This window comes from Hippopotamus amphibius, chromosome 10 (genome assembly GCF_030028045.1).
Source record: "Hippopotamus amphibius kiboko isolate mHipAmp2 chromosome 10, mHipAmp2.hap2, whole genome shotgun sequence".
Taxonomy (NCBI): Eukaryota; Metazoa; Chordata; class Mammalia; order Artiodactyla; family Hippopotamidae; genus Hippopotamus; species Hippopotamus amphibius.
In genome coordinates this window covers 17,163,014-17,189,367 of record NC_080195.1, presented here as the reverse complement: position 1 = coordinate 17,189,367, position 26,354 = coordinate 17,163,014, and the positions used below count along the sequence as shown (strand labels likewise).

The 26,354-nt window shown below is 45.2% G+C and overlaps 1 protein-coding gene across 1 annotated transcript in view; it reads left to right on the top strand.

The window, feature by feature from the left end:
• The window catches only part of PDGFRL (platelet derived growth factor receptor like), a 47,610-nt gene extending 21,591 nt beyond the window's left edge, over positions 1-26,019 (top strand). The window contains exons 3-6 of the mRNA XM_057697163.1: positions 13,711-13,862; positions 18,130-18,423; positions 23,728-23,867; positions 25,508-26,019. Coding sequence (XP_057553146.1) covers positions 13,711-13,862; positions 18,130-18,423; positions 23,728-23,867; positions 25,508-25,696 — 775 coding nt within the window. The 3' untranslated portion in view covers positions 25,697-26,019. The remainder of the gene's footprint in view (positions 1-13,710; positions 13,863-18,129; positions 18,424-23,727; positions 23,868-25,507) is intronic.
• Positions 26,020-26,354: the final 335 nt, after the last annotated feature.

Sequence of the window (26,354 nt, the reverse complement as noted above, 5' to 3'; positions counted from 1 at the left end):
TAAATAGACACAGCTGGAAAGTGCAGAGGGATACACGGCACAGCACGAGGGCTGTTACTCCTCACCGCCTTTAGGAAAACACAACATCACTTCCCAGGCTCAGGTGGACCCACTCTCCCTCCAGGCACCCTGTACCCATTTCCCACAATCTGGTGTCTATAGATTTGTCCTTGGACCTAACATGGCTTTGCAATATATACATATTTTAATTTTTGCCTTTATTTTGTTGATAATATAAAAAACATTAATAGAAGAATGTTCTGGACTACGTGATTAAACCTCTGGTTGAGCCCGTCAACACCATCCATTTCCATCTTCCCTGGAAACATTTTGTTTCTTCAGTCTCATCAAAACACACTCTCAGAGTTTAGGGCAGGGGAATTCTTGGCACAGTAGTGAGCCAAAGAAGAAAATAAGAAGCAGCTTAGAAAAAGTGGCCTGGATGATGGCCGAAATATAAATCAGTACCAGGTAACAACAGGGAGATGTTGGAGCCATAAGCTAGACAGTGAGCAGTGTCACAGCCATGAAAACAAGCTGGCCGATGTGCTTATAAAGAAAGCCTGGGCTGCTTTCCGGAAAATCAGGTCCAGGCATCGTCTTTCAGGATGTTCCTGTGGTGTCTGATCGGATGTTAGTTTCTTCTGTCAAGAACTGTAAGTTCGGAGGAGTGAGTGGAGCTCAGGAGATCTCTCTGATGGCTGGTTCCTCTGAAAACAATAAATAGCTTCTGCAGAGAAGGGAGGGCGCCTTGTGCTCGTTTGGCCGCAGTTGGCAATGGCTTATCCACCCACAGACAACACAAAGGGAGGGTGGGCCGAGGAAGCAGACAGCGGGCTCCGGGCCAGTCTAATCCTGCCTGCCGGCATCCTGGAGGAGTGGTCTGGGGGCATTTCAAAAGACAGAGAGAAAGATGTTGAGCAGTGTTTATAAACAGAAGCAGCCCACTGTCGAGAGCGACTCTGTAGACTTTGGTAAATGTTGTCCTTCGTGCTCCGGCGCTGTACTGAGGAAGAGGTCTTTTTTTTCCTTCAATTTCTTTTATTTTATTATTTTGTTTATACTTTGCTGTTTGTGTTTGGTAAACACAAACAATACCATTTTAACCATTTTTAAGTGCGCAGCGCAGTGGCAGTGAGTACATTCCTATTGTTGCGGAGGCGTCTTTTTAATTCAAGCTCACTTTCCTTCAAAGCTTGTTTTACTTCATTTTCTGGCAGAACAGATGGAGACGGTGAGGTTCCATGACAATGTGGGCACCCTCCCTTTGCTTTGCTGCTTACCTGGAGGTGCACTTTGGGTCCGACTTGCTGTGGGTGGTGGAAAGTCTATGCTTCAGCCAGACTCTGACATTTACCTTCAGATAGATTTCTACCCCCTGAAAACAGTTGGGTTCAAAGTAAATGACTTATCCTGCCCTGAAGGTAGAGCTCTCTCTTCCCAGACTCAGTGGCACCAGCACCAGGGGTGCCAACGTCTCCCCAGAGATGGATTGGTGGGCCTGGTGGGATGCAAGGCTTCTCTGGGTGTACTAGATGTTCCGACGGCGTTCAGGTTGTAGGAAAACACTGCCTGTTCCATTCAGGACGTGAGTGGTGGGGGTGGGGAGGGAGCAATAATAGAACCAGCCTCGTGTCGTCAGGATAGAATGAGGTCGTGCAAGGAAAGCATTGGCACATGCACCAAGCCATCTCAATAAAGATGAGCTATTTTTATTCACAAGACTGTACCCAAAGGAGGTAAATCGCAAGAAAACAGCCAGGTTGTCAGGAAGTTTGTTTTTAAAAATTGTTTCAGACATGTATTTCAGTCTCATACAAACTCTAGACATCCATGATGCCACGGAGGACATACTGGCATCCAGACCCATGGTCCTGTGATACTCCGGCTGTCCTCAGTCTACCAGTCATCAAGATGGGGAAATGGGTACACTGTGCAAGTGGGTTTGGGGGAATGTTTTCTAATCTTATTTTAAAACAAACGGAAACATACAATTTCTTGAGCATTCTGGTAAGTCCAGGTTTGATTATCCCAGATGTGCAATATAGTAAAATGATCATAAAGTCAAGTAAATGCATCAAACCAAAGACACCCCCAGAATACCACAAACTACATTTGATGGTAATTTTGGAGACTGTTGCAAAATGAAACATTGTTTACAGTATAACATGAAGTAATTGTATGTATTTTACAAGTGAAACCCTGCCTTTAAAAATGTGTATGGATGTGAGTGAGGTCTGGGATTTAAGGCACAAAAAAGGGAAATGGGTGTTGCTATAGCATGATAATTTCCTGCCAAGTATTTAAATGGGCAAAATGGAAATAAAACCATTTGGGAAGGTATGTCAGATGCGGAAGTAAGAAAAGAGGAATAAAGGATAAGATGTAAAATGGCAAATTTTATGTCCCCTGGTATATGGCTGTAGAGAATGGCACATTATAGAGGAAATAAAAAAACCAGCGAAACTAAGATATCAGAGCTTTGCCTCCAGTTTCTGGGCTTGACCAGCACCCACACAGGTAGGATGTTGACTCCCAACCTACATTCCCAACCTGCTCACTCTGCCCTGGGGCCTCAGGATCCCATTACCTCCTCTCATTTGGTGCTTTACTGATCAGATCCTCTGTTCAGATCACCTTTTGGACTGGATCCCAACTTTGCCCCGGACGCTACCTTTCAGAGCATGTGCTACTTACTGCCTGAAGCCCTGCTCACAGCCCCACCCACCGCTTGGCCGTCAGGCTCCATCTGGTGCCCCACCTGCATAGAGGGGAGCTCACCCTTCCATGTAACAACCCTGCTCTTCTTTATGAACTTGACTTAGTCACTAGGACAAGGCAAGGGTGTTGGATCCTGGGTGCCAACCAAAGGTGATACAGGAGAACACGCTCTCATGCGTTTAGTTAACAGAGGTGGCTCACGGAATGGCTTGTAATGTGGCATCAGCTGGTGGGCTTCATGGAGGAAGAGGCCGAGGACAGGAACTATGCGTACAAAAGAAGAAGAGGCGACTGCAGGGTGTGTCACTGCTTGAGATTAATAGGTGGAATCACTGTTACCCTAATGTATACATAAAGACAGTCCACTAAGTCAGAAAGGCATATGTGAAAAGAAAACCAGAAGTGGCCCTGACCACAAACAGCTTACAAACTAGTGGGATGAATGACATACACACAAGATACAATTACAGCTTGTGGTCAAGTGTGAGCGTGCAGGGGCCGACGGAAGGAGAGAAGGCAGCTGTCAGCATGGGCTGGAGAGGCAGGTTGATTCATTTAGTGATTGATTACCTAACTGTAGGAGACCAGGCCTTGAAGATAAGGTGGGGAGATGCAGAAAGAAGAGCCAAGGAGGAGAGCATAAACCGCCCCAAGGGACGGTGCCATGCAGCCAGCTTGGGGACCACTGGTCTGGCCTGGACCGTACATTTTACAAGGGATTAGGTTAGACCGCCAGAGGCTAAAGGGCTTTCTCAAGTTTGCACAGCTTTTAGTGAAAGTAAATTAGACTTGAGCTTAATTCCCAACACCCTTCTAGTCTCTACACCAAGAAAGCTGTCTGTTTCTTAGGTTTCTGATGTTTGCTCAGAAGATACGCCATCTGAGTGGCCTTAGGATGAGTGGGCGCCTTGGATATGTTGACAAGGTGGGAGATTTGCTGCCTCTCTTTGGGCTGTGAATCCACTGTGCTAGGTACGAATGGGGCCGGCCCACGGCCTCTGCATTCACTATTATAACTTGGCCACAATACACTCATTGTGGCCGAATGCCAGCCCATTAGTAACCCACAGCTTGTTTTCCTAACAAGGGTGGTGGAGGCTTGCTCCATTGTCTTCTGTCGCTCCTCCTCCTGGGCCTATTCTTCCCTGAAGATGTGGCCCTCAGTATTCACTCAGCAGAGCTGGGAGATCTTTTTTCATGTCACCTCACCACCACCAGCAAAGAAGTACTGATGGGCTTATTCTATGTAGCGAAATTAGAAGGACCAGAAATGTAATAATGGGAGTTGTTAACGTAAATAACCACTATACATCAGAATCATACGGTGGCCAAGTTTAAAAGATGACCTTATCAAAATTACATGACATCAGTGATTTACTTGTTATTTCTACGAGTTTCTCTACATGACGTGTGCACATCTGCTAAATTATCTTTAGCCCTCACCCATCCACTTCCTCTAAGCCGCTCATTTGGTCGGGATTTGGTTATGTACTCGAAATAATAATGATTGAACCTGGTGTACCCCCCCAAAAAATAATAAAAAATAAATAAATAAAAAAAGAAATAATAAACACATGCTTTCTTTCCAATGCACAGTGGGAAGCATGGCAGATTATTTTCCGGGACTCCCCAAGGATTCCATTCCCAGCTCTGACTACTGGCTGGGTGACCTTAGGTGATCACTGGACCTCTGTGAAATGAGGGATCCAACCAGATGGTCTCTAAGGTCCCTTCTGGTTCCAAAATGACCCTTGGAATCTGTACTTAACTCAGGTGGCATGGGAGCCAAGGAGTTAGGACCCTCGGACAAGTTATTCAATTCAGTTTCACTTGTTGAATTCTATTCCGTTCTGTGCACGGTCACCTGTAACTGCTGCGTCCACAGCATCATGCCATGTAGAAGGCTGTGGGTGACACAGGCAGACATGAGACATGTTCCTGATTCCTGCTTGGGAAGGATCCTTTCACTAGAGAAATATAGGAAGTTGCAAAGGTTACATACTACAAAGCAGTGTGCGTGTATACACACACGTATGGTGATAAAAGCGTCAAGTGCAGACTGTGAGAAGAAGCTTAGATCAGTGTGTACTAGGGCAACCCCCATAGCACCTAACATTGTGAGCACTCATTCTGTGCCAGCATCCTTCCAGGATCCTGTACATTTAGTAACCAACTTAATTCTCCTAACAACCCTAGAAGGTACAGACAATTATTAACTCCCTGTCTTAGATGAGGAAACCGAGCAGCGTAAAATTAAATAACTTGTTCATGGTCACAGAGCCAGCAAGTGGTCAAGGCAAAATTTGAACCAAGGAAATTTGACTCCCGAGTATATACTCTTAATCACCATTTTACAAATACTTTCAAACACAGAAGGTCTTTGGAAGAATAGAACTTGAAAGAATAACCAGGTTTAGGTCAGATGGAAAGAGAAGAGAGCCTTTCAGAGGCAAAGAGATGGCTGGAGGGCTGGGGTGTAAATGAGCAGATGTGTCTGGGTGGTGAGGAGTTGGGTTGGATGGAGAGGAGGGTCCACGATGGAGGTGCTGGGACAGCATAGTGGATTCCAGGCAAAGGTGGTGGCATTTGATTCTGTGCACACTGGGAGCTGTTCATGTTGTAAACCTGGAGGAGGTAATAAAATGGTTCTTAGGAAAGTACTTTTTTTTTTTTTTTTTGGCTGCGTTGGGTCTTTGTTGCTGTGTATGGGCTTTCTCTACTTGTGGCGTGCTGAGCAGGGGCTACTCTTTGTTGTGGTGTGCGGGCTTCTCAGTGCAGTGGCTTCTCTTGTTGCAGAGCACAGGCTCTAGGCGCCAGGGCTTCAGCAGTTGCAGTGCATGGGCTGTAGAGTGCAGGCTCAGCAGTTGTGGCACACGGGCTTAATTGCTCTGTGGTGTGTGGGATCTTCCCAGACCAGGGCTCAAACCCATGTCCCCTGCATTGGCAGGGGGATTCTTAACCACTGCACCACCAGGGAAGCCCAGAAAGTACTTTTGATGGTTTTGTAGAGGATCAGAAACATTATTCTAGAAGGATTGATTTATAGACTAATAGAATGTAAGGAATGGAAAAGAGATGTAGAGTTGATGTTGATATCAAGATCTAGATAAATCTGGAACATTCCCCACTTACAGTGTTAACAGTGTATCTTGGGATTTTCAGGGACCTCTTCCTCTTTTTTTTTTTTCAGTTGATCCATAGGGTTTCTAACTTTCTAAATTAAATGAGCATGTATTATTTTGTCATAAGAAAAGAGAAACTGTAAGAAAAGCAAAATGAATTAAATACTTTTAAAAAACCACAAAACAGATGCTCTGTCAATGTATAATCAGGGATTGCTCATTTTTACTTTAAAAATCTGGAGGTGAGTTCTACTTTATGTTGCCTTTTTCACATATGGCTGTGCACATTATTCTAGGTGGCCTGACAGCGTTTTCTGTTTGGTTAATCTCTGGTGTATCAGGACTGGTTTGGGCTTGTGGTGTCAAAGGCATATCCGTGCCTTGTTTTCTTAGCATCTGGGAAATCTCTGAAAGAGGAAGAGGAACTTTTCCTTTGTGAAGAAGCCAGATGGGTTGGCAAGAGAGGCAAAAAGAAGAGATGACACAAGCTGGCTGAAAGAGGTGGGGTGAGAAGAGAAAGGGAACATTCCAGTACAGCGGTCAGAGTGGAGTGGGTGTCCAGGAAAGGACCTGGGGAATGAGAGAGGGGCTTTCAGGGCTGGAGGGACATCATGTATGTGTGCTCCTGTGACATAGTTGAAAAATGCCTACTACAACTTCTTTTTAAATAGCACAGAAGAATCTGGCATAAGTCATTGTAATAAAAAAGACCCAAGTCACATTTCACATACATTCTTATAAGCTGTTGTTGGCATAAAAATGTTGTAGTTATATTGCAAGGGTTTTGAGTAGGTCCTTGGATAGTATTCAAACATGCAGATAGATAAAGAGATAGGTAGTTAGATAGATAGACAGACAAGTAGATAGACAGGTAGATAGGTAGATAGATGGACAGACAGGAGTATTTCAGCTTAATTTCTGATACTGGAACTACCTTCACTTTATTTATTTATTCATTTATTTCTTTTATGGCTACGTTGGGTCTTCATTGCTGTGTGGGCTTTCTCTAGTTGCGGAGAGCGGGGGCTACTCTTCACGGCGGTGCACGGGCTTCTCATTGTAGTGGCTTCTCTTGTTGCAGAGCACGGGCTCTAGGTGCGTGGGCTTCAGTAGTTGCTGTGCATGGACTCAGTAGTTGTGGCTCACAGGCTTCGTTGCTCCGGGGCATAGTGGGATCGCCCCAGACCAGAGCTTGAACCCGTGTCCCCTGCATTGGCAGGTGGATTCTTAACCACTGCACCACCAGGGAAGTCCTACCTTCACTTTAAAGTTCCTCCGTTTGCATATTGGCTCTCTACTACTTCCTCATACATATTTCTTTTCATCTTTTTTTTGTCATAAACTGTAGAGCTTTGATGTGTCTTACCAGGATTTGTACTCTGTTGATGTGGCTCTATTCCCAGCATATGGTGGAGCAATTATTTTCTGACACGTTCTTAAAAGGAGCCTTAGAGTAAACACAGGCCCTGTACACACACTTGAAACATGACAAGCAAATACTCACTAATCTTTACCTCCCTTGATGCTTGGCCTGGTTCCTTGTACGTGGCAGAAGCTACATCATTAATTTGTGATTGTGAAATGAATGTTGAATAAGGAGGATATTTGATGACATCTTTTCACCCTCCTCCTTAGCTTTCTGTTCTGCCATGAAGTCATCACAGAGTCTCCAAGGCAGAATATCTGGGATCGTACAGTTGGGCGGCCCCGGGAAAGTTATTTAAATTGACCTTCAACTACTCCTTCTGCAGCTCCAGCACTGACTTGGGAAAGTTACCTAACCTGAGTTTGCTCACCTACGATGATGGGTATAATAATAGCACCTACCTCTCAGGGCTGTGCTGAGGGTGAAATCAGTCCAGACGTGCAAAAGGCTTAAACCAGTACTTAGTGGTATTAAGCATGACTTAGAGTTTAATTATGATTGGTGATTTCATCACCACCATCTCATGGGATTGAGAAAGAGTAACGTGCACCTTGGGTGCTGTCAGTTATAATGGTAATAAGTAGTTGTTTTGCTGCTCTTGTTTCCTTCAACCACTTGCTGAATGGCTAATTATCCATGTAAATAGAAAATGGGGTATCACGAATAATACTGAGCTAATTTAATCAGCTCTTCCAGGTTTGGGGAGTTTTTTTGGGGGGGAGGGTGACCACATTTAGCAAGATTTAGAACCTAGGTAGAGGCACCATTTCTCCATCAGAATTCCTTCCGTTCATTTCGGTAGGATGGAAACCCATGTCCTTTTCATTTACAAACATTCGTAACCTGAGTCTGTATGACACTAGATGAGAAGCGCTACCACTTAGAGTTTGGAGACTTTGGATAAAGTACTTCTGTAAAGTTTCAGTGTCTTCATCCATTAAAGGGGGAAAATAGTACCTCCATCCTAACATGGTGAGGCCGGTAATAGGAACAATGTCTAAAATGTGTTGAGCCCTTACTCTGTGCCAGGCTCTGATCTAAGTCTTGAACTTACTTGCTTAGCACGAAGCCCTCCATAAGTGTTAGGTATTATTGTTACTGTTACTAGGAGTCTGTAGATGTAGCCAGACTGGAAGGCATGAGCTCCAGCTAAGGAGTCTGAAGTCACAGTGGAGTTGGGATTTGAATCCTATCACTGTGGATCCAAGTCCATGATCTTACGCCTCTTGTGACCACTGCCCATCACCACATCCTCTGGCCACCTGCCTTCCAGCCCAACTCTGTTATGCACCAAACCTCCTTTCAGGAATCTCCTTCCCCTGGCAGGCAGGCCCTCTGTTTGGTGCATGTTGAAACTCTGTCTTGAAGCTTGTCCTGCTCACCCTCCTTGGAATGCCCAGGGCGCTTTGCGTGGGGAAATTTGAGAGCAAGGAACTTTTCAGGTATCATGGTGTCCCTGCCTTTCCACTCCCGATCCTCCCACCTCATTTGCACTCATTGAGTATTTATGGGACCAATGAACTAATTATCTTGGAGCCCAGGGCTCACCTTCTGACTTGTCTTAGAGAATTTGGGGAAGGACAGGAGCGTGGACAACCCCACCATTGTCACCTGGTCACTGCCCCCGGTGAGATGCACAGTGGACCCTGACCTTGGGAGCCATCAGCCCCCTCCTCTGTGCCATCCCATAGCATGGTCCCCTCTGGAAGTGAGTAGCCTGGGCTTCACACACGAAGCTTCCTGTGTCCACTGATGGGAACAGACTGTGTGTCTGTAAAGGCCAGGGGAGCCCTTTGGAAGACACACACACAGAGTTCTAAATTTTGGACAGACACTCTTTGAAACCTGGACTTGTCCATCAGAGTTCACTGTGGGTCAGGTCTGGACGTGCTGGTTTGGAAGAAAAAGACCTGGGGTGAGCCCATGTGCTGGGATGCTCAAAGCTGCCTCCAGTTAATGTAAATGCTGCTTAACTGTACTTTGTTTTTTTTTTAGAAAGGGCAGTTTGTTGCAGCACCTCTTTCTATTTATTTATTTATTTTTAATTTGGGGGGAGTGATTCTCTATTTTTTTAATTTTTAAAAAAATTTTATTGAAATATAGTTGATTTACAATGTATTTCTTCTGCACAGCAAAGTGATTCAATTATACATATTTATTCTTTTTCATATTCTTTTCCATTACGGTTTGTCACAGGATATTGAATATAGTTCCCTGTGCTCTACAGTAGGACCTTGTTGTTTATCCATCCTCTGTATAATATTGGTTTGACCAAAAAGTTTGTTCGGGTTTTTAAAGAAGGTGTTATGGAAAAACCCAAGTGAAGTTTTTGGCCAACCCAATAGTTTGCCTCTGCTAACCCCTGACTCCCAGTCCTTCCCCCCCCACCACCTGTCTCCCTTGGCAACCACAAGTCTGTTCTCTATGTCTGTGAGTCTGTGTTTGTTGCAGAACCTTTTTTTAAAAGCTCCACTCAAACTTCACATCTTGCACTTCTTCTGTCTCTGGGGATTTGTGAAGTGGTTCTAGGAGGAGGAGAGGGTCTACGGTTGAAGCATCTTGGGACCGGGCTCTGCATGGCTTAGTGAATCCTTGTCTTCATCTTGTGGTGCAGACTCTACCCCCAGAGGCCTGAGGTCACATCCAACCCCGTGGATAGCCTGCTGCTTGGACTATGTGAGCCCATTAGTAGAAATGGGCATTTTAAATCCAGGCATTTAAACTGTAATCCTGCTAACTAATTTGTTTCCTGTTTTATATTGTTTACAGAGAAGAGGGGGTGGAAAAATCCAGAAATGTTTTCCAGTGCATTTCCTTCCTTCCACCCCCAATCCTGCTAAAGATACAGGATGGTGGTAGGGTTAGCCCCAAGGGCTACATTTTTATGTGCCCCGTTTCTTTCCTGGTAGGAATGGCATCTTATAATTTCCATCACTACCGTGCTAGTACACGCTGGGCCCACAGAAGGTGCTCAGTACACTTATTGATCATTTACTGCTTTTGTACCCCGGGTCTGAGCTCCACGGGGAATGCAGCTGGATGTTGTGGTCCACCTGGGAAGACTTGCACCTCTGTTTTCTCTCCACCTTTTCATCTTTTATCTGTTGAAATCAAGGTCCATCCTCACAACTGAAATTACTGTTTTGGTTGCCAAAGACTTTCATTCTGCCAGATGAAAGTGTGTGTGGGGTCGGGGGGCGGGGCGGAGGGTCATGAATCTCTCTGAAAGGCAACTGATGCTTTTAACCATCAATTTCTTTTTTTTTTTTTTCTGTCTGCGTTAGGTCTCTGTTGCTGCACGCAGGCTTTCTCTAGTTGTGGTGAGCAAGGGCTACTCTTCATTGCGGTGTGCGCTTCTCATTGCGGTGTCTTCTCTCGGCGCACAGGCTTTAGAGCATGCACAACTACTGAAGCCCGCGTACTCTAATTGCAGCATGTGGGTTTCAGTAGTTGCGACTCGTGGGCTCAGTAGTTGTGACATGTGGGCTCTAGGGTTCACCAGCTCTAGAGCGCAGGCTCAGTCGTCGTGGTGCACGGGCTTAGTGGCTCCGCAGCATGTGGGATCTTCCCGGACCAGGGCTCGAACCCGTGTCCCCTGCGTTGGCAGGTGGATTCTTAACCACTGTGCCACCAGGGACGTCCCACCATCCATTTCTTGAATCTTTCTCTTTGATGATCCCCTTTCTTGATTCTTTTTTTCTTTCCTGACTCTACCGCTCCGCTCCATCGACCTCTTCTTTTCCTGCTGGCCCCCTAGTTTGGCTCTAGGTTTTGTCCTCAGCCTTCCCTTTCTCGTCCACACTTTTCCTCATGAAGTTCATTCATTCCTTCAGTTCCTGCTCGTACCCACTGTAGATGATTCCCCCAAATACACATCTAGAGCTGTTTTACCTCCTCTGTGCCCACACTTATCTGACCCACGTTTCATCACAAATTCAAAATCTCCAATAGTGAATCTAGTCTTTGGCCCACCCCAATCTCCTTCCTCTTCTGTTCCATTGTAGTTAGTTAAAGCCCCGTTCTTCCCATCACAGGGAAGTACAAATCGAGTGGTCATCATTCGTGTGTCTTTCTTCCACCTCTTATACCCAGTCTGTCATAAATCTTCCCCAAGAAAACAAGCCTTGTATTCGCTTCCGTTCTGCTGCCAACACCCAGCCTGGCCCCAGCACTTGCCATTCATCCCAGGAACAGCCTCTCCCTCTTCCTCCTGCCTCTCCCATGCCTGTTCTCTCCACTCGTGCCCTGGCTAAGGTGGACCCATCACGTTCCACCTCCAAAACTGAGGGCGGTCCCCGCTGCCCAGTGAGTGGAACATGTACCCCCCTCGCTGTTCTCAACCACACACCCTGTGACTCCCAACCTCTCTCTCCATCTCCTTCTCTAATTAATAGAGTAAATAACCAAATCATCACTGAGTGCCTTCTACCCACCACGCACCAGGGACACAGCAGTGAAATGAGCAGAGCGGGTCCCTCCCATCCTCGGGGGGCCGTGTTCTCCTGAGCCGGCAAGCTCGCTGTCTCTCAGGCCCCTGCTGTCCCTCCACCCCCACCCTTCAAAGTCCATCTTGTCCTGCCTCCTCCTCTAAGCTGCAGTCAACCTCTTCCACCCACAGTGGTGAATCCCTTCTCAGAATTCCTACTGCTCTTGCCGTGAGCACTGCTTTCGTTACTCTCTGATCTTTTCACGTATCCTAGTTTTAGCTCCTCAAACCCCTATCCTTGAGGGCTACGGGGTTTTATCTGCAATGCTAGCCATCCCCAGCGTTGGGTGTGTGTATTTGTCATTGTTGTAGGAGTATTCACAACAACTATTACGAATCTGCAGTTGTATGTGATTAAGATATAAATAGGAAAATACAGTGAACCAGGCTTGGCATGAAGTGCTTTGCATGCATTTTATCATCTAGTGAATGTGTATCGGGTACATACTTCTTTAAGGAAGACAGTTTTGTTCAGCTGTTCTCCAGCTGTGGGTCTCAGGCAAGTCCCTTCTGCTCTCTGAGACTCAGTTTCCTCATATGCAAAATTGGAAACTGGATTCCTGCTTTTTAAGGTTCTTTCCAGTTCCAACACTGTTGTTCAGTTTCATTTCAATCCCGTTGTTTCTGGAGAAACCTTACTGTGTACTGTGCACAGATTTGTTGCTCAGGGAATATAAAACAAATAGGGCACAGTCCCTGTCCTCAAAGTTTTCACCATCCGTTGTAATAACAGGAAGCCAGAGGTATCCGAGGGGTGAGAAGATGGAGCCAATTACGTCACTGGGAGAAGGCAGGGAGATTTCTGAGTTGGTTCTAATTAGAAGCTTCCTGAAGGAGGAGAGATTTCCGTTCAGTTGAAAGGAGGCAGTTGATGGAGTGGGAGTACAGAGGCACCTCCTGGCAGAACTGGTGGGCAAAGCAGCTATTCAGCAGAGACCAGAACAGGCTGTGTTGAAGGCCAAGCAGCCAGACATTCTGCTGTGTGCTAAATTTAAAGTGGTGACCGCACCGATGTTACAGCAACCTACAACAGAAGAATCTCGACTACATCAGAAAAGTATGTGGATCCCAGAGGGTGTTTGAGATGCATCCTCAGGTTAAAATCATTTATTTTGGCATCCTCACATGCTGAGGCCATGGGGATGGGTCAACCCCAAGGATGCTATGTCTGGGTTCCTAATTACCATGACAATCAGCTAATACTAGTGTTTAATAATAATAAGTATTTATGTCTCTCCTCATTTCAAAAAGGACCTGAAGGGGTTTGCAAATATATTCATGTGCAACAAGATAAAAACACAAGAGATAAAAAATGAGAAAATAAAAGTAGAAATAATAGTGTGAGGTCAGAGGAGAAGTGCCCCACAGCTCTGAACGCTTGACCAGAGGTGGGTGCAGGTTGGCACTCTGCATCTTAGCAACCAATGCATTTTTTCCTTAAAGGGAAGTTTTTATTTTTAATATGATGATATAGTATCTCAAAGATTCCAAGCTTGTATTCAGAGACGTATTCTTATTGATCAAAGAGATTTTGCATCCTGGATAATGCTGTGTGCTTTCATTCATGTTGACTGCTGTTCAATAAACTCTTCAGAAAGAAAAGCTGAAAGCAAAACGCCTGCCCAGGGCTTTGTGGCTGAGTTTGTGTGGCTGCATTGGAATGCACCGGTGATTTTACTTAAGGAAACCCCAGTTCTGAGGTTAAAGAGAATGTCTTCCCTTTAGAAAACATAATTATCATTTATGACTTCCTTCTAGGACAGGCTTTTCTCTCTGCCTCCACCACCGCCCCCAACACTCTCTTCCCCAAATACACTCTTCTATTAGTCGGTGCCGTCTGAGAAAGGGCACAGCGCCCCGAGCCGCTGGGGCTTTATACGCGAGGGTGATGGAGCAGAGAGAGACGGGTGCCAGGCCCCGGCCTTCGTGTGACCTGGCTTTGCTCTTGTTGACAGTGTGAAGCAGCACGAGCGCTATGGCCAGCTGACCCTGGTCAACTCCACCGCGGCGGACACGGGCGAATTCAGCTGCTGGGGGCAGCTCTGCAATGGCTACGTCTGCAGGAAGGACGAGGCCAAAACGGGCTCCACCTACATCTTTTTTACAGGTAAAAGGTTGGCTGCATTAGCGGAACTCTTCAGACTTCTGGACTTAGTCCATGTTAAAGGTTCCCACTCTCTGCTAGTTATCAAATAGGGACAGTCAGCGCTCACTGTTTACCAGGGTCTGGGCTCAATGCTTTACATCAATTATTTCATATAAGTCTCACAAGAACCCTTCAGGGTCAGGGATAATATATTTTTTTCAATGGGAAAGTTGAGGTTTAGAGAGATTAAGTCAGTCCTTTGGGTTAGACCGCACGTAAGTGGCTGTACCCGGATTTGCACCTAGAACTGTCTGGTTCCAGAGTCTGTACCGCATTGTCCAATATGGTAGCCGCTAGACATGTGTGACTATTTACATGTAAATGAGGATTAGTTAAAGTTAAAAACTTGTTTGCTTAGTGGCACTTGCCATGTTTCAAGTGCCCCATTGGCACGTGTGGCCAGTGGCTACCCTAATGGACGATGGAGACAGAGGACTGCCTGTGGTCACAGAAAGCTCTATTGCACAGCGTTGCTATGGACGTTCAGTCACGATGCTCTCAGAATCTTCGACGAGCTCCTTTGGCTGAAGGCCTCCCCACCTTTGTCCTTGTGAGTACTGTGAGCTGAGGTCTGGGGGCAGCGTTCCCAAGGGCTGCAGCCCGTGTGACTCTAGTCCTGATGCCTGAGCCCAAGTGAAGCACCTGAAAATATGCAGGTCAGAGGGTGCCCCCTCCCCTGCGGGGCCAGGTCTGGGTTTGCCAGATGGAACTTGCACTTGGAGAAATGGGCGCTGTGGAGTAGGTTGCCAGCCTCCTTCCTCTGCTGAGATCTCTAAATTCTAAAGTTTGGAGGAAGACGTTCTCCAGTAAGGCTCGGAGGTCAGGAACAGCTTTCAGGAATCTTTCAAATATACCATGCCCTGGTACTGCTGTTGTCCAAGGCATTTCAGGTGAAGCCAAGAGGTCTTTTTAGTGTCTGGGCGGGGACTGTCACGAGGTTTGTTGCCTACATCCTGAATCCACCTGCCTTTAGACTTAGAGTGACTGAGGTCTACAACTCAGATGACAGGCTCTGGCCATTAACGAATGCTTTAGCAAAATCTCACGCATTCTCCCTTCCTGCCCAAAGAGCTCCTCTCTGGCAGGCAGATACGTTAGCAGAGCGCTCTGGAGACACGCACATCTCATTTCCTTTCCATAACACCATGGGGAAATAAGAAGAAACTACTTAATTATCTCTGTTTTAGAAATACAAATGCTGATGCTGAGACACACCAGGGCAAGGTGACTTATTCCACATTCCACGACTTCAAGTGGCAGGATAAAGAGTCAAACCCTGTTTCTCCGATCCAGGATGTTCTTACTGCCTTAACCTATTTTTAAGACAAGGTGATGGACAGATTGACAGACACACACGAGCTAGCATAGCTGGTGTTGTCAGAATTGCTGACAGCTGTTCACGGGCCATTGCTTCTCATTCTGGAATGTGCCACCCAGAAGTGCCCACGTGCCCTCAGTGTGATAGGACACCAGGAAGCAGCAGTGGAAAAGGCAACTAAGTAAGACTAACAGAGCCTGTTATTCTGGACAAGGACTGATACCGTATTTCAAATGGCAGAATGAAAATTCTTTGCCATGATTAGCGCTGTTGTATCTTCTCCAAATAGTGGCTTTTAGAACTGAGATTTTGAGCGGAAGACCTCCCTTGAGAAGAACGTCTCATTGGAACTGTAGGTTCTCTGAGTTCGGGAGGCAGGTCCTCGTTCTTAGTTTGTGGAAGCCCTTTCGTGCGTCAAAGGAAGGATGAAAAACATCAATATTTACCTCAACTTTCAAGAAACCTGGATCAGCGACGTGACCTAATGCGTTGTATCGTTTTCTTATTCCTCAACACTGAGAGTCCAGTTGGATTTTCGGCATAGAGTTTAGCGGTTTGTCTTTTCAGGCATTGGGTGGGTTTGGAAAACCAAGATGGGCTGTCATGGAGGCTATTGGCTCTGGAGTCTTTCAGAACATATGCTTCCCCACCACCCACACAGAGAAACGTCTGGCGTTCATTATGTTTGTATGTTTCCTACAGTTTGATTGCAAACACTGTGAAGCTTCTTTTGACTGTTGTTAATGTGTGCAATTTTTGATTAAGCAACTGCCACATGTTATGTTTAATCTTCATCCAGGAGGCTCTCAGAGGGTTTTTTTTTCCCCTCTCTTTCTGTTGGAGTATAATGTCTACAAAGGGAAATACACAAATCGTAGCTCTACAGTGAATGACCCTCAAGTAAACACGTGCATGTAACCATCACCCAGATCAAGGAGGAGGACGTCACCAGAAGTAGGGCTTCCTCACAGTAAGAGGCACGGGCTCCAGTTTACAAACGGAGTAAAACCACAGTAACGAGCACATTACCAAATGTGGAGTTTGTTATAAAATGGATTTTAGCTTACAGCCTATTGGCTCTAAGTTTTTTGAAACCTAAGTTTCCATGTGTTTTGTTTTTTTAAAGTGACGTTTGTCATCCACTTGAGTAGAGACAACCATATTTGCAGGGGGGCATCTGTGATCTATAATTTTAAATATAAACTTAAACACCTTTTTGGGTAGATGGACTCTACTGATGGCAAAAATTTTTTTTTTTAAAGGAAATTCATTTTTATTATTTTTCAAGTTACAATAATTCAAATGAATTCATAACTATTTTATGTAGTACCGGCTCAATAAATGTCAAACGATGAATAAATGAAACTTTGACAGATTTAATTTATAGATAATCATTTGTTTACTCATTCATATGCAGCCTTGCTTACTCCATTCATTTGGCAAATATATATTTTTTCTGTTTGTTAAAGCAATTGGTGTGGTCACTTCTTTCAAAGCATGGATTAGAGTACAGGAAGTAAGTCCTCGTTTTTGTGTCCTGAAATTCAGATTGTTCACTTATTCTACCGGCTTTGCTCACTGGTTCAGATTCCTCTATAAAACCTTAAAACAAAAGTTGTTTCTGAATCTGACAATCATACATTCCTTAAATGTGTTTGCCGAAAAGAGATCTTTAATACTATCTGCTCCAGATCGCCCTCTTTACACACGGAGATGCTGAAGCACAGAGAGATGAAGTGACACATTCAAGGCCACACGGACTTACTCTGTGTGAACACAGCAGTATTAGCTACGACACTGACCAAGGTGCCCTCACCTAAGCCTGAAAATCAGTATATCACAAAGTGGCGCAAATCTCCTGGCCTGATGGAAAGTCTTTCAAAAGATGGAGACTCACTGAGCCATGATTCCATGTTACAGAACCTGGCACTCAGAGCCAAAGAACTGTTGGCCTGTGAAGACATTTGCTGTTGTGTCCAGGAATTCTGTCCCCAACCTAAAAATCAGAAACAAACAAAAAAATCATACAACTGGAGCACAAAGGCTAGTGAAGAAAGCCAAGAATAATTGTTTCGGGAATATTGTAGGGAAATCATGGGAAACAATTTAATAACATTGAGGTGTGATTCAGTTCAAAGATTTCTCTTAGCAATTACTCACAGAATGATCCAGAAAACAACATATTTAATGTGCCATGCCCCAAACAAAAAACAAAACCCAATCCAGAGCCCCTTGACTGTCCTGAAGAATGTATGGATAAACTAGTCCTTGTTTCTGTAAGATAAAAATGCCATCATCTAGAGCTTAAAGAACATGCAGAGTGATTTCAAAGGGAACAGGAGGAGTGTAAGAAACTGGCTGAAGGTCCTCGGCCGAGTGAAGGCCAAGCAGAGCTCAGAAGCTGAGACTAGCGGGTCTCAGGGAGTCTGTCCCTGGTGATTCCCTTTCCATTGACCTTGGCAGGAACAAGTCCTCTGGGCTGTGAGGACACCAGCACCCTCACTGGGCCCATCTCAGAGGGGCTCTGCTGAGCCGGGAAATTCCTCCCGCCAGGCAGATACTGAGCAAGGGCTTTGGGGCTGACTTCCCTAGACACGCAGCAGATTGTTCACAGGTGTTAAAACTGCTCTTAACACAAGGAAATTGGTCTCCTTCCCTGCTGCCTCAGTGGGATAATCCAATGGGCCTGATTTGGGCTTGAACTAATACCTATTTTGTTTGCTTTAAGAAGATGGGAAATAACATCCTTCTTCCAAAAAAGCAAAAGCATTTTTTAAAAATAGGCTTTTCAGTTCATAAGGACTCCATGTTCTGAGTACATTGCCAATCCCCTCTCATCTTTGTGCCCTGAACGTCAAAATTCCTTTTAAGTGCTCTTACCTTGTTTCGCCTGCGTCTTTCCCTTTGCAGAGAAAGGAGAACTCTTTGTACCTTCTCCCAGTTACTTTGATGTTGTCTACTTGAACCCGGACAGACAGGCTGTGGTTCCTTGCCGAGTGACCGTCCTGTCGGCCAAAGTCACGCTGCACAGGGAGTTCCCGGCCAAGGAGATCCCAGCCAACGGAACGGACATCGTTTATGACGTGAAGAGAGGCTTTGTGTATCTGCAGCCTCACTCTGACCACCAGGGGGTGGTCTACTGCAAGGCGGAGGCCGGGGGCAAGTCTCAGATCTCAGTCAAGTACCAGCTGCTCTATGCAGAAGGTAAGCCCACTCCCCGCCCAGGCCGAGAGTTGAGTCACTTCCAGCTGGTCAGTATCAGGTACTGCTGTTCCCTATTACGGAGGGAGATTAGGAGACACAGAATGCTGTTCCTGAAGGCTCCTTTGTGGCACTGCCATTTCTAGAATGTTCTACATCCTTGTCTGCGACCCCAACACCCACCCCAATCCAACTCCCCCCGACTCCCTTCTCTTCAAGGCCTTCCAACATTCACTCTGGTACTGCCTCCGTGTGATAGATCAGCAACAATCCCACATCCCCATGTCATCCTCCCACGCTCTCCAGCCTGGGCTGCTGGCACCGGGGCAGCCGGCGAGCAGCTCTCCTACTGCAGCAGCACACGTCACCTCCCCTTCCCTGACAAGTGGTTCTCTCGGGCCTCCCTCCCCTGACTTCCAGGAGAGAAAGCACCCTCATCAGCCCTGCGAGGGAGGGGAGGACGTGGTTCCTCTTCTGGCACTGTGGCCGCTCACTGGTGACTGTTCTCCCTCTGGGAACTCTGATATGAACCCAGTGAGTGGCCCACGCGTGTGGGGTGGAGTCTGCTCTACTGCCAGGGTCCTGCTCGGGCAGCCCTGTGATGGGATGCATGGCCCCAGAGCCAGCTGCTCTCTGAGATGAGCATTTAGGCTCCTTTATACCCCTTGTTCTCAGCCGTGGGACTTGCACGGCCACAATCTCCAACACTCTGCTACCAAATAACCCTCCCAACCATGTCTCTTCTCCATCACAGCCACACTCCCTGACCTTGCCGGTCCCTATTCGTCCCCTTCCCTCCCGCATGCTCCTGGGCTTTCTCCCCTGAGCTCCACCAAAGCAGCCTTGGCTAAAGGCCCTCCCCGACTGTTAAGTCCAGTAGACAAGTTTCTGTCCTTGTCCTTCTAGATTCTACTTCGCCTGCATGAAACCCTCTCTTCCCTGGCCCCATTTTTTTTTTCCTGCTTTCCCCACAGCCTTCTCATTCTACTTTGCTAGCTCTTTAATTGAAAAAAAATGTTGTTGGAGTATAGTTTGATTTACAATGTTGTGTTAGTTTCAGGTGTATAGCAAAGTGAATCAGTTATACGTATACATATATCCACTCTTTTAGATTCTTTTCCCATATAGGTCATTACAGAGTACTGAGTAGAGTTCCCTGTGCTGTAGAGTAGGTCCTTATTAGTTGTGTATTTCATATATAGCAGTGTGTATATCTCATTCCCAATCCCCCAATTTATTCCTCCCCTGCTTGCCCCCCAGTAACCGTAGGTTTGTTTTCTACATCTGTGACTGTTTCTGTTTTGTAAATAAGTTCATTTGTACCCTGTTTTTAGATTCCACATATAAGCGATATCATGTGATATTAGTCTTTGTCTGACTTATTTCACTCAGTATGACAATCTCTAGGTCCATCCATGTTGCTGCAAGTGGCATTATTTCGTTTTATGGCCAATAGTCATTGTATATGTGTACCACATCTTCTTTATCCACGCCTCTGTTGATGGACATTTACGTTGCTTCCGTGTCTTGGCTATTGTAAACAGTGCTGCAGTGAACATCGGGGTGCATGTATCTTTTTGAATTATGGTGTTCTCTGGGTATATGCCTAGGAGTGCAATTGATGGGTCATACAGTAGTTCTGTATTTAGTGTTTTAAGGAACCTTTATACTGTTCTCCATAATGGTGGTACCAATTTACATTCCCACCAACAGTGTAGGAGGGTTTCTGTTTCTCCACACCCTATCTAGTGTTTATCGTTTGCAGATTTTTTGATGATGGCCATTCTGACTGGTGTGAGGTGATACCTCATGGTAGTTTTGATTTGCATTTCTCTAATAATTAATGATGTTGAGCTTTTGGGCCATCTCTATGTCTTCTTTGGAGAAATGTCTATTTAGATCTTCTGACCATTTTGTGTTTTTGATATTAAGCTGCATGAGACGTTTTTATATTTTGGAGATTAATCTCTTATCGGTCGATTCGTTTACAAATATTTTCTCCCATTCTATGGGTTGTTTTTATTTGTTTTATTTATGGTTTCCTTTGCTGTGCAAAAGCATTTAAGTTTAATTAGGTCCCATTTATTTATTTTTGCTTTTATTTTTATTACCCTAGGAGGTGAATCAAAGAACTTGATGTGATTTATGTCAGAGAGTATTCTATGTTTTCCTCTAAGAGTTATACAGTATCAGGCCTTACATTTAAGCCTTTAATCCATTTTGAGTTTATTTTTGTGTATGGTGTTAGGGAGTTATTTTTGTGTATGGTGTTTATTTTTGTGTATTCTAATTTCATTCTTTTACATGTAGCTGTCCAGTTTTCCCAGCACCACTTTTTTTTAAAATAAATTTATTTATTTTATTTATTTATTGGCTGTGTTGGGTCTTCGTTGCTGCACATGGGCTTTCTCCAGTTGCTGCGAGCGGGGGCTATTCTTCATTGTGGTGCGTGGGCTCCTCATTGTAGTGGCTTCTCCTGTTGCGGAGCACGGGCTCTAGGCGCTTGGGCCTCAATAGTTGCAGCACACGGGCTCAATAGTTGTGGCTCATAGGCTCTAGAGCACAGGCTCAATAGTTGTGACACACAGGCTTAGCTGCTCTGTGGCAAGTGGAATCCTCCCAGAGCAGGGCTTGAACCCATGTCCCCTGCATTGGCAGGCGGATTCCCAACCACTGAGCCACCTAGGAAGTCCCCAGCACCACTTTTTGAAGAGAGTGGTTTTTCTCCATTGTATATAGTCTTGCCTCCTTTGTCATAGATTAGGTGACCGTAGGTGCTTAGGTTTATCTCTGGACTTTCTATCCTGTTCCATTGATCTATATTTTTAATTTTGTGCCAGTACCGTATTGTTTTGATTACTGTAGCTTTGTATAGTCTGAAGTGTGGGAGCCTGATTCCTCCAGCTCGATTTTTCTTTCTCAAGATTGCTTTGGCTATTTGGGGTCTTTCGTGTTTCCATGCAAATTGTAAATTTTTTTCTAATTCTGTGAAAAATGCCATTGATAATTTGATAGGGATTGCATTGAATCTGTAGATTGCTTTGGGTAGTATAGTCATTTTGACAGTGACATGGTATATCTCTCCATCTGTTTGTGTCATCTTTGATTTCTTTCATCAGCATTTATAGTTTTCTGAGTACAGGTCTTTTGCCTCCTTAGGTAGGTTTATTCCTAGATATTTTATTCTTTTTGATGTGATGGTAAATGAGATTGTTTCCTTAATTTCTCTTTCTGATCTTTCATTGTTAGTGTATAGGAATGCAAGATTTCTGTGTATTAATTTTGTATCCTGCAACTTTACCAAATTCATTGATGAGCTGTAGTAGTTTTCTGGTAGTGTCTTTAGGATTTTCTATGTATAGTATCATGTCATCTGCAAAGAGTGATACTTTCACTTCTTTTCCAATTTGGATTCCTTTTATTATTTCTTTTTCTTCTCTGATTGCTGTGGCTAGGACTTCCAAAACTATGTTGAATAAAAGCGGCAAGAGTGGACATCCTTGTCTTGTTCCTGATCTTAGAGGAAATGCTTTCGGCTTTCACTGCTGAGAATGATGTTTGCTGTGGGTTTGTCGTATATGGCCTTTACTATGTTGAGGTAGGTTCCCTCTATGCCCACTTTCTGGAGAGTTTTCATCATAAATGGGTGTTGAATTTTGTTAGAAGCTTTTTCTATGTCTATTGAGATGATCATGTGGTTTTTATTCTTCAGTTTGTTAATGTGGTGTATCACATTGATTGATTTGCATATATTGAAGAATCCTTGCACCCCTGGGATAAATCCCACTTGATCGTGGTGTATGATCCTTTTAATGTGTTGTTGGATTTGGTTTGCTAGCATTTTGTTGAGGATTTTTGTATCTATGTTCATCCGTGATATTGACCTGTAATTTTCTTTTTTTGTGGTATCTTTGTCTGGTTTTGGTATCAGGGTGATGGTGGCCTCATGGAATGAGCTACCTCTCCCAGGTTTTAAATGTTGGAGTTCCCCAAGGAACCATCTTTGTCCGTCCTCATCCTCCTCCTGGGTGTTCTCGGCCACAGCCATGCTCTGCTGCATGTCTAGTCACGAGTCACTCCCAGGGGACTGTATGTGGCCCGGATCTGGGAGGGCCAGCTGCATGTAACCAACTCTCTCCCTAACATCTCCACTGAGATGCTTCCCAGGCCCGGTTCTTCAGCTGTCCTTGTCCCAGTGACGGCACTGCAGTTCCGGGGTGCAGAAGCCCAAGATATTCCTGGCCCCTCCCCAGTCCTTTAGACTTATTCCATCAAATCCCCCAAATTCTGCTATTTCTCTCCATCCTGCTGCAAAAAGAGTTGAACTATCATCACCTCTTACGTGGCCAATATGAGACCCTTTCCAATTGGTCTCTTCTATGCCCCCACTTTCTCCATCTTCCATACTCTAGCTGATTATAGTCCCAGTTAAAACCATTCAGTGGGTTTCCACCTTTCCTAGAACCAAAGTCAAAATCTTCCACGTGGCCTGAAAGCTCTTTTTGCATGGCCAGCCTCTGCCTTCCCTCAGGCTCCCCCCACCTCCCCTCAGGGCCTGTCTGCTGGTGCCTCCCCTTCTCCCACCAGGCCTTCGGATTTTAGTTCAAACATCCCTTAAGGAAGCCTTTCCTGCTTCTTAGACCATCCTGAACTTCCTCAGCACTCTGGGCTTCTTCAAGTTCTTCCCGCAACTCGGGTTCTAAACCAACCACACAGTGACGTCCACTAGGACGGAGGCCCCGGCGCTCAGAGATCATGTCTGTCTGGTTTGCTGCTGAAGCCTCCGCTCCCGGCATGTTGCCTTGTTCGAGGCTGCCGTCAAAATTACTCAAGTGGACTCATCCTCATGAAGAATTTTGTTTCTGAAATGCTGTGAGGTGGAGACACTGCACACCATTCCTGCGAACATCTCTCTCCTCTTTTTCCTGAGGCTGCACACCTGTCTGTTCATCTTCAGCCGTGGGCGACCTCCCCTCCAGGCTGCCTTCTCTTCCTTCTACTTGCTCTGCCCCCCAAGTCCCTCTCCCTCTGCCTTTTTATTCCCTTCATGTGATCTCCTGGCAGACCTGGGCTCTTCTCCTCATTACAAGTGTAATGGCTGGACCTGGGGACTTCTGGATGACCACCCCATGCTGGACCACCAAGGTAGAGAGAGGGGAGGCATCAGAGGAAACCAGAAGGGGTGGAGAGGGTAGGCCTGGTGCTAGCTGGGGAGCTGAAGAAAGGCTCCCAAAGAAGAGAACGCGTGTGTTGGTTTGTCTCTGCCATGGCCATGGATTTCATGTCACGTCCCCTGCTCACTTCCAGTTCCCAGTGGTCCTCCATCAACAACCATCTTGGCATCCGCGAACCAAGTGAAGGGTGGGGATGACATCAGCGTCCTCTGCACGGTCCTTGGGGAGCCGGACGTGGAGGTGGAATTCAGGTGGATCTACCCAGGGCAGAAGGTAAGCGTGGCCCAGCCTCAGCAGCTGCCTTAGTTGTGTTGTTCCGTCCCCACCACCACCTTAGAGATAGGGACTGTAACTTAAGATGCATGCAGCTGTGGTAGGGCCAGGGCTGGCTTGTTTTCTCCTAAGATGGTTCAGTATATTTACAAATAGGAAAAAAAGGGACTGGGTTCCATTAGGCAGTTTAATGAATCCTCTTCATATTATTTTTCTTCATGACCTTAAGGAAGGGGATGGGGCATGAACAGGAAAGGAGGGTCCTCCTTCCTTAACCTCCAACCTCAATCTTCAATCTTAATTCTGGGAGGCCCATCTAACCTCCTTCTGGAATCCTTCCTTATTCTCCCCTGTAAAAGCTGGGCCCCAGGGCAAGCTCTGAGCAGATACCTACCAAGTTAGCATATAAACCCAGGCCTTCAAAAAGGTGCCGTGAGGCCGAGATCATTTTAAAATAGACTTCCCATAAAAACAACTCCGGCACACGTAGCCTCTGGGCCTTTTCTGCTCACTAAAATAAACAGCTTTGCCACCAACATGGAATAATCCTTTTGTTGCCAAAAGAGATTTGGCCTCCTAAGATCTACTCAGTGGCCAATACACTTCTGGTTTAAGGGCTGTGATTGGTGGAAAATAACTGTCCCTGGAGAATGGTACTTTCCCGGTATTAGGTACTTGTTTTTAAAATGTGTTGCCCCATTTAGAAGACAGCAATAATTTTCATTAGAGGTGGGGTTTTTTTTTTTAGTTGCTAATTATTACCAGAAAGGGTATTAATTTAGTAATACTATAAATATTACAATTATGTTAAACTAACCCCAAAACCACTACTTATCACCAGAGTTGGATGGACCATCTCAAAACTGACCATCTCACTTTCTAGAAATAGGGAGTTAAGTCACCTTGGGTATCACGTTATCCATCCTCAGTATAACTTCTCTTGCACTGGAGTCCAATGGCTTATTGGACTAATCTGATGTCACCCTCTCCAAATCGAACACTTAGGAGCTCATATTCATTTACACGGTGAGTGCTGTGGGCTTCTTTTTGACTTTAAGTTCTGTGAATAAGAACTCTTGAGCGGGAGACTTCCCTGGGTGCCCAGTGGTTAAGGCTTCCCCTTCCAATGTAGGGGTTGCGGGTTTGATCCCTGGTCAGGGAGCTAAGATCCCACATGCCTCACAGCTAAAACACTGAAAACATAAAAAGCAGAAGCAATATTGTAGCAAATTCAATAAAGACTTAAAAACCAAAAAAACAAAAAACCCTTGAGCGAAGGGGTGAACGTGGGGACTGCAACAGGAGAGCAGGGGAAATTTTTATCTGTATTTTTATGCCTAATACCAGTCCCACATTCTTGAAGTTCCAAAAGAATAAAATTTATATTAAGTAGAAACTTATTGCAGAGAAGAGCAGAAAGAGAGAGCCAAACAGCATAATGAAATTCAAGACTGCTTGGAAAAAATGCAGCCTCAACCAACTAGACAGTGTCAGAGCTCCCATGAGCTGCGCAGACCAAGTAGTCTTAGAAGCATGTGTTTTGCGCTTTGAAAGGGATCCTCAACAGCGGAGGCTGAATGGGAGCTGTTTTACAGCAGCTTGTGGTTCCTGCTTCAGCACTTGTGGGTGTCGTTCAACAGGATGGAAGGCCCGTGACGATTCAGGACACTTGGCGGCTGGTCCACAGAGGACTTGGACACACCACGAGGCTCTCCCAGAGCGTCCTGACCGTTGCAGACTTGGAGACGATCGACGCAGGTTATTACATTTGCACTGCTCAGAATCTCCGAGGACAGACCTCAGTAGCTACCACTGTGGAGTTTTCCTGACTTGGAAAATGAAGTACAAATGAACTGATGGAAAGCCCACTTGTGTACACAGCCAGCTTCGGGGTTCTTTTGACTAGTGCTTTGCCAGAGGCTGATGTCAAGCGCCAAACCCCAGGCCCTGCCTTGGGAGGAGTCAGACCCAGACCTCCAAACTGAAAGGAAGTCCCCGGGGTTAATTATAGAAGTGTTAACTCTTCTAACAAAAAGCATGTATTCTGTTGCTGACCTACGTATATGCGTTTCTAGTGTATATACTAAGAAGGCATATATGTAAACAACTTTATATAATCATTTCTATTAAATGAGCAAGTTTTTGTAAAAAACAAAAAATGGGCTAAGTGCTCGTTTTTAAGCTGGCTTGGAGTACGTCCAGAAGGACTTTTTGGTAGCAATGTCTGAGTCGATACCTGATATAACAACCACACTATATGCGAATCTAAAAATGGAGCAATATATACTTCAGTGATACCTGAACTACTGTAAGATATGACGGTATCAAAAAATATCATGTACACTTGTTTCCTTTAACTGCTGCACTCAAAAGTACTAGCTCTAGATTAGACATTCAATAAGAACCAGAGCATGTGTTTTTAAAAGTTTAACTTTCAATATAAAATAGATGCACAGATCAAGGAAGATTCAACTTCATTTAGACTTT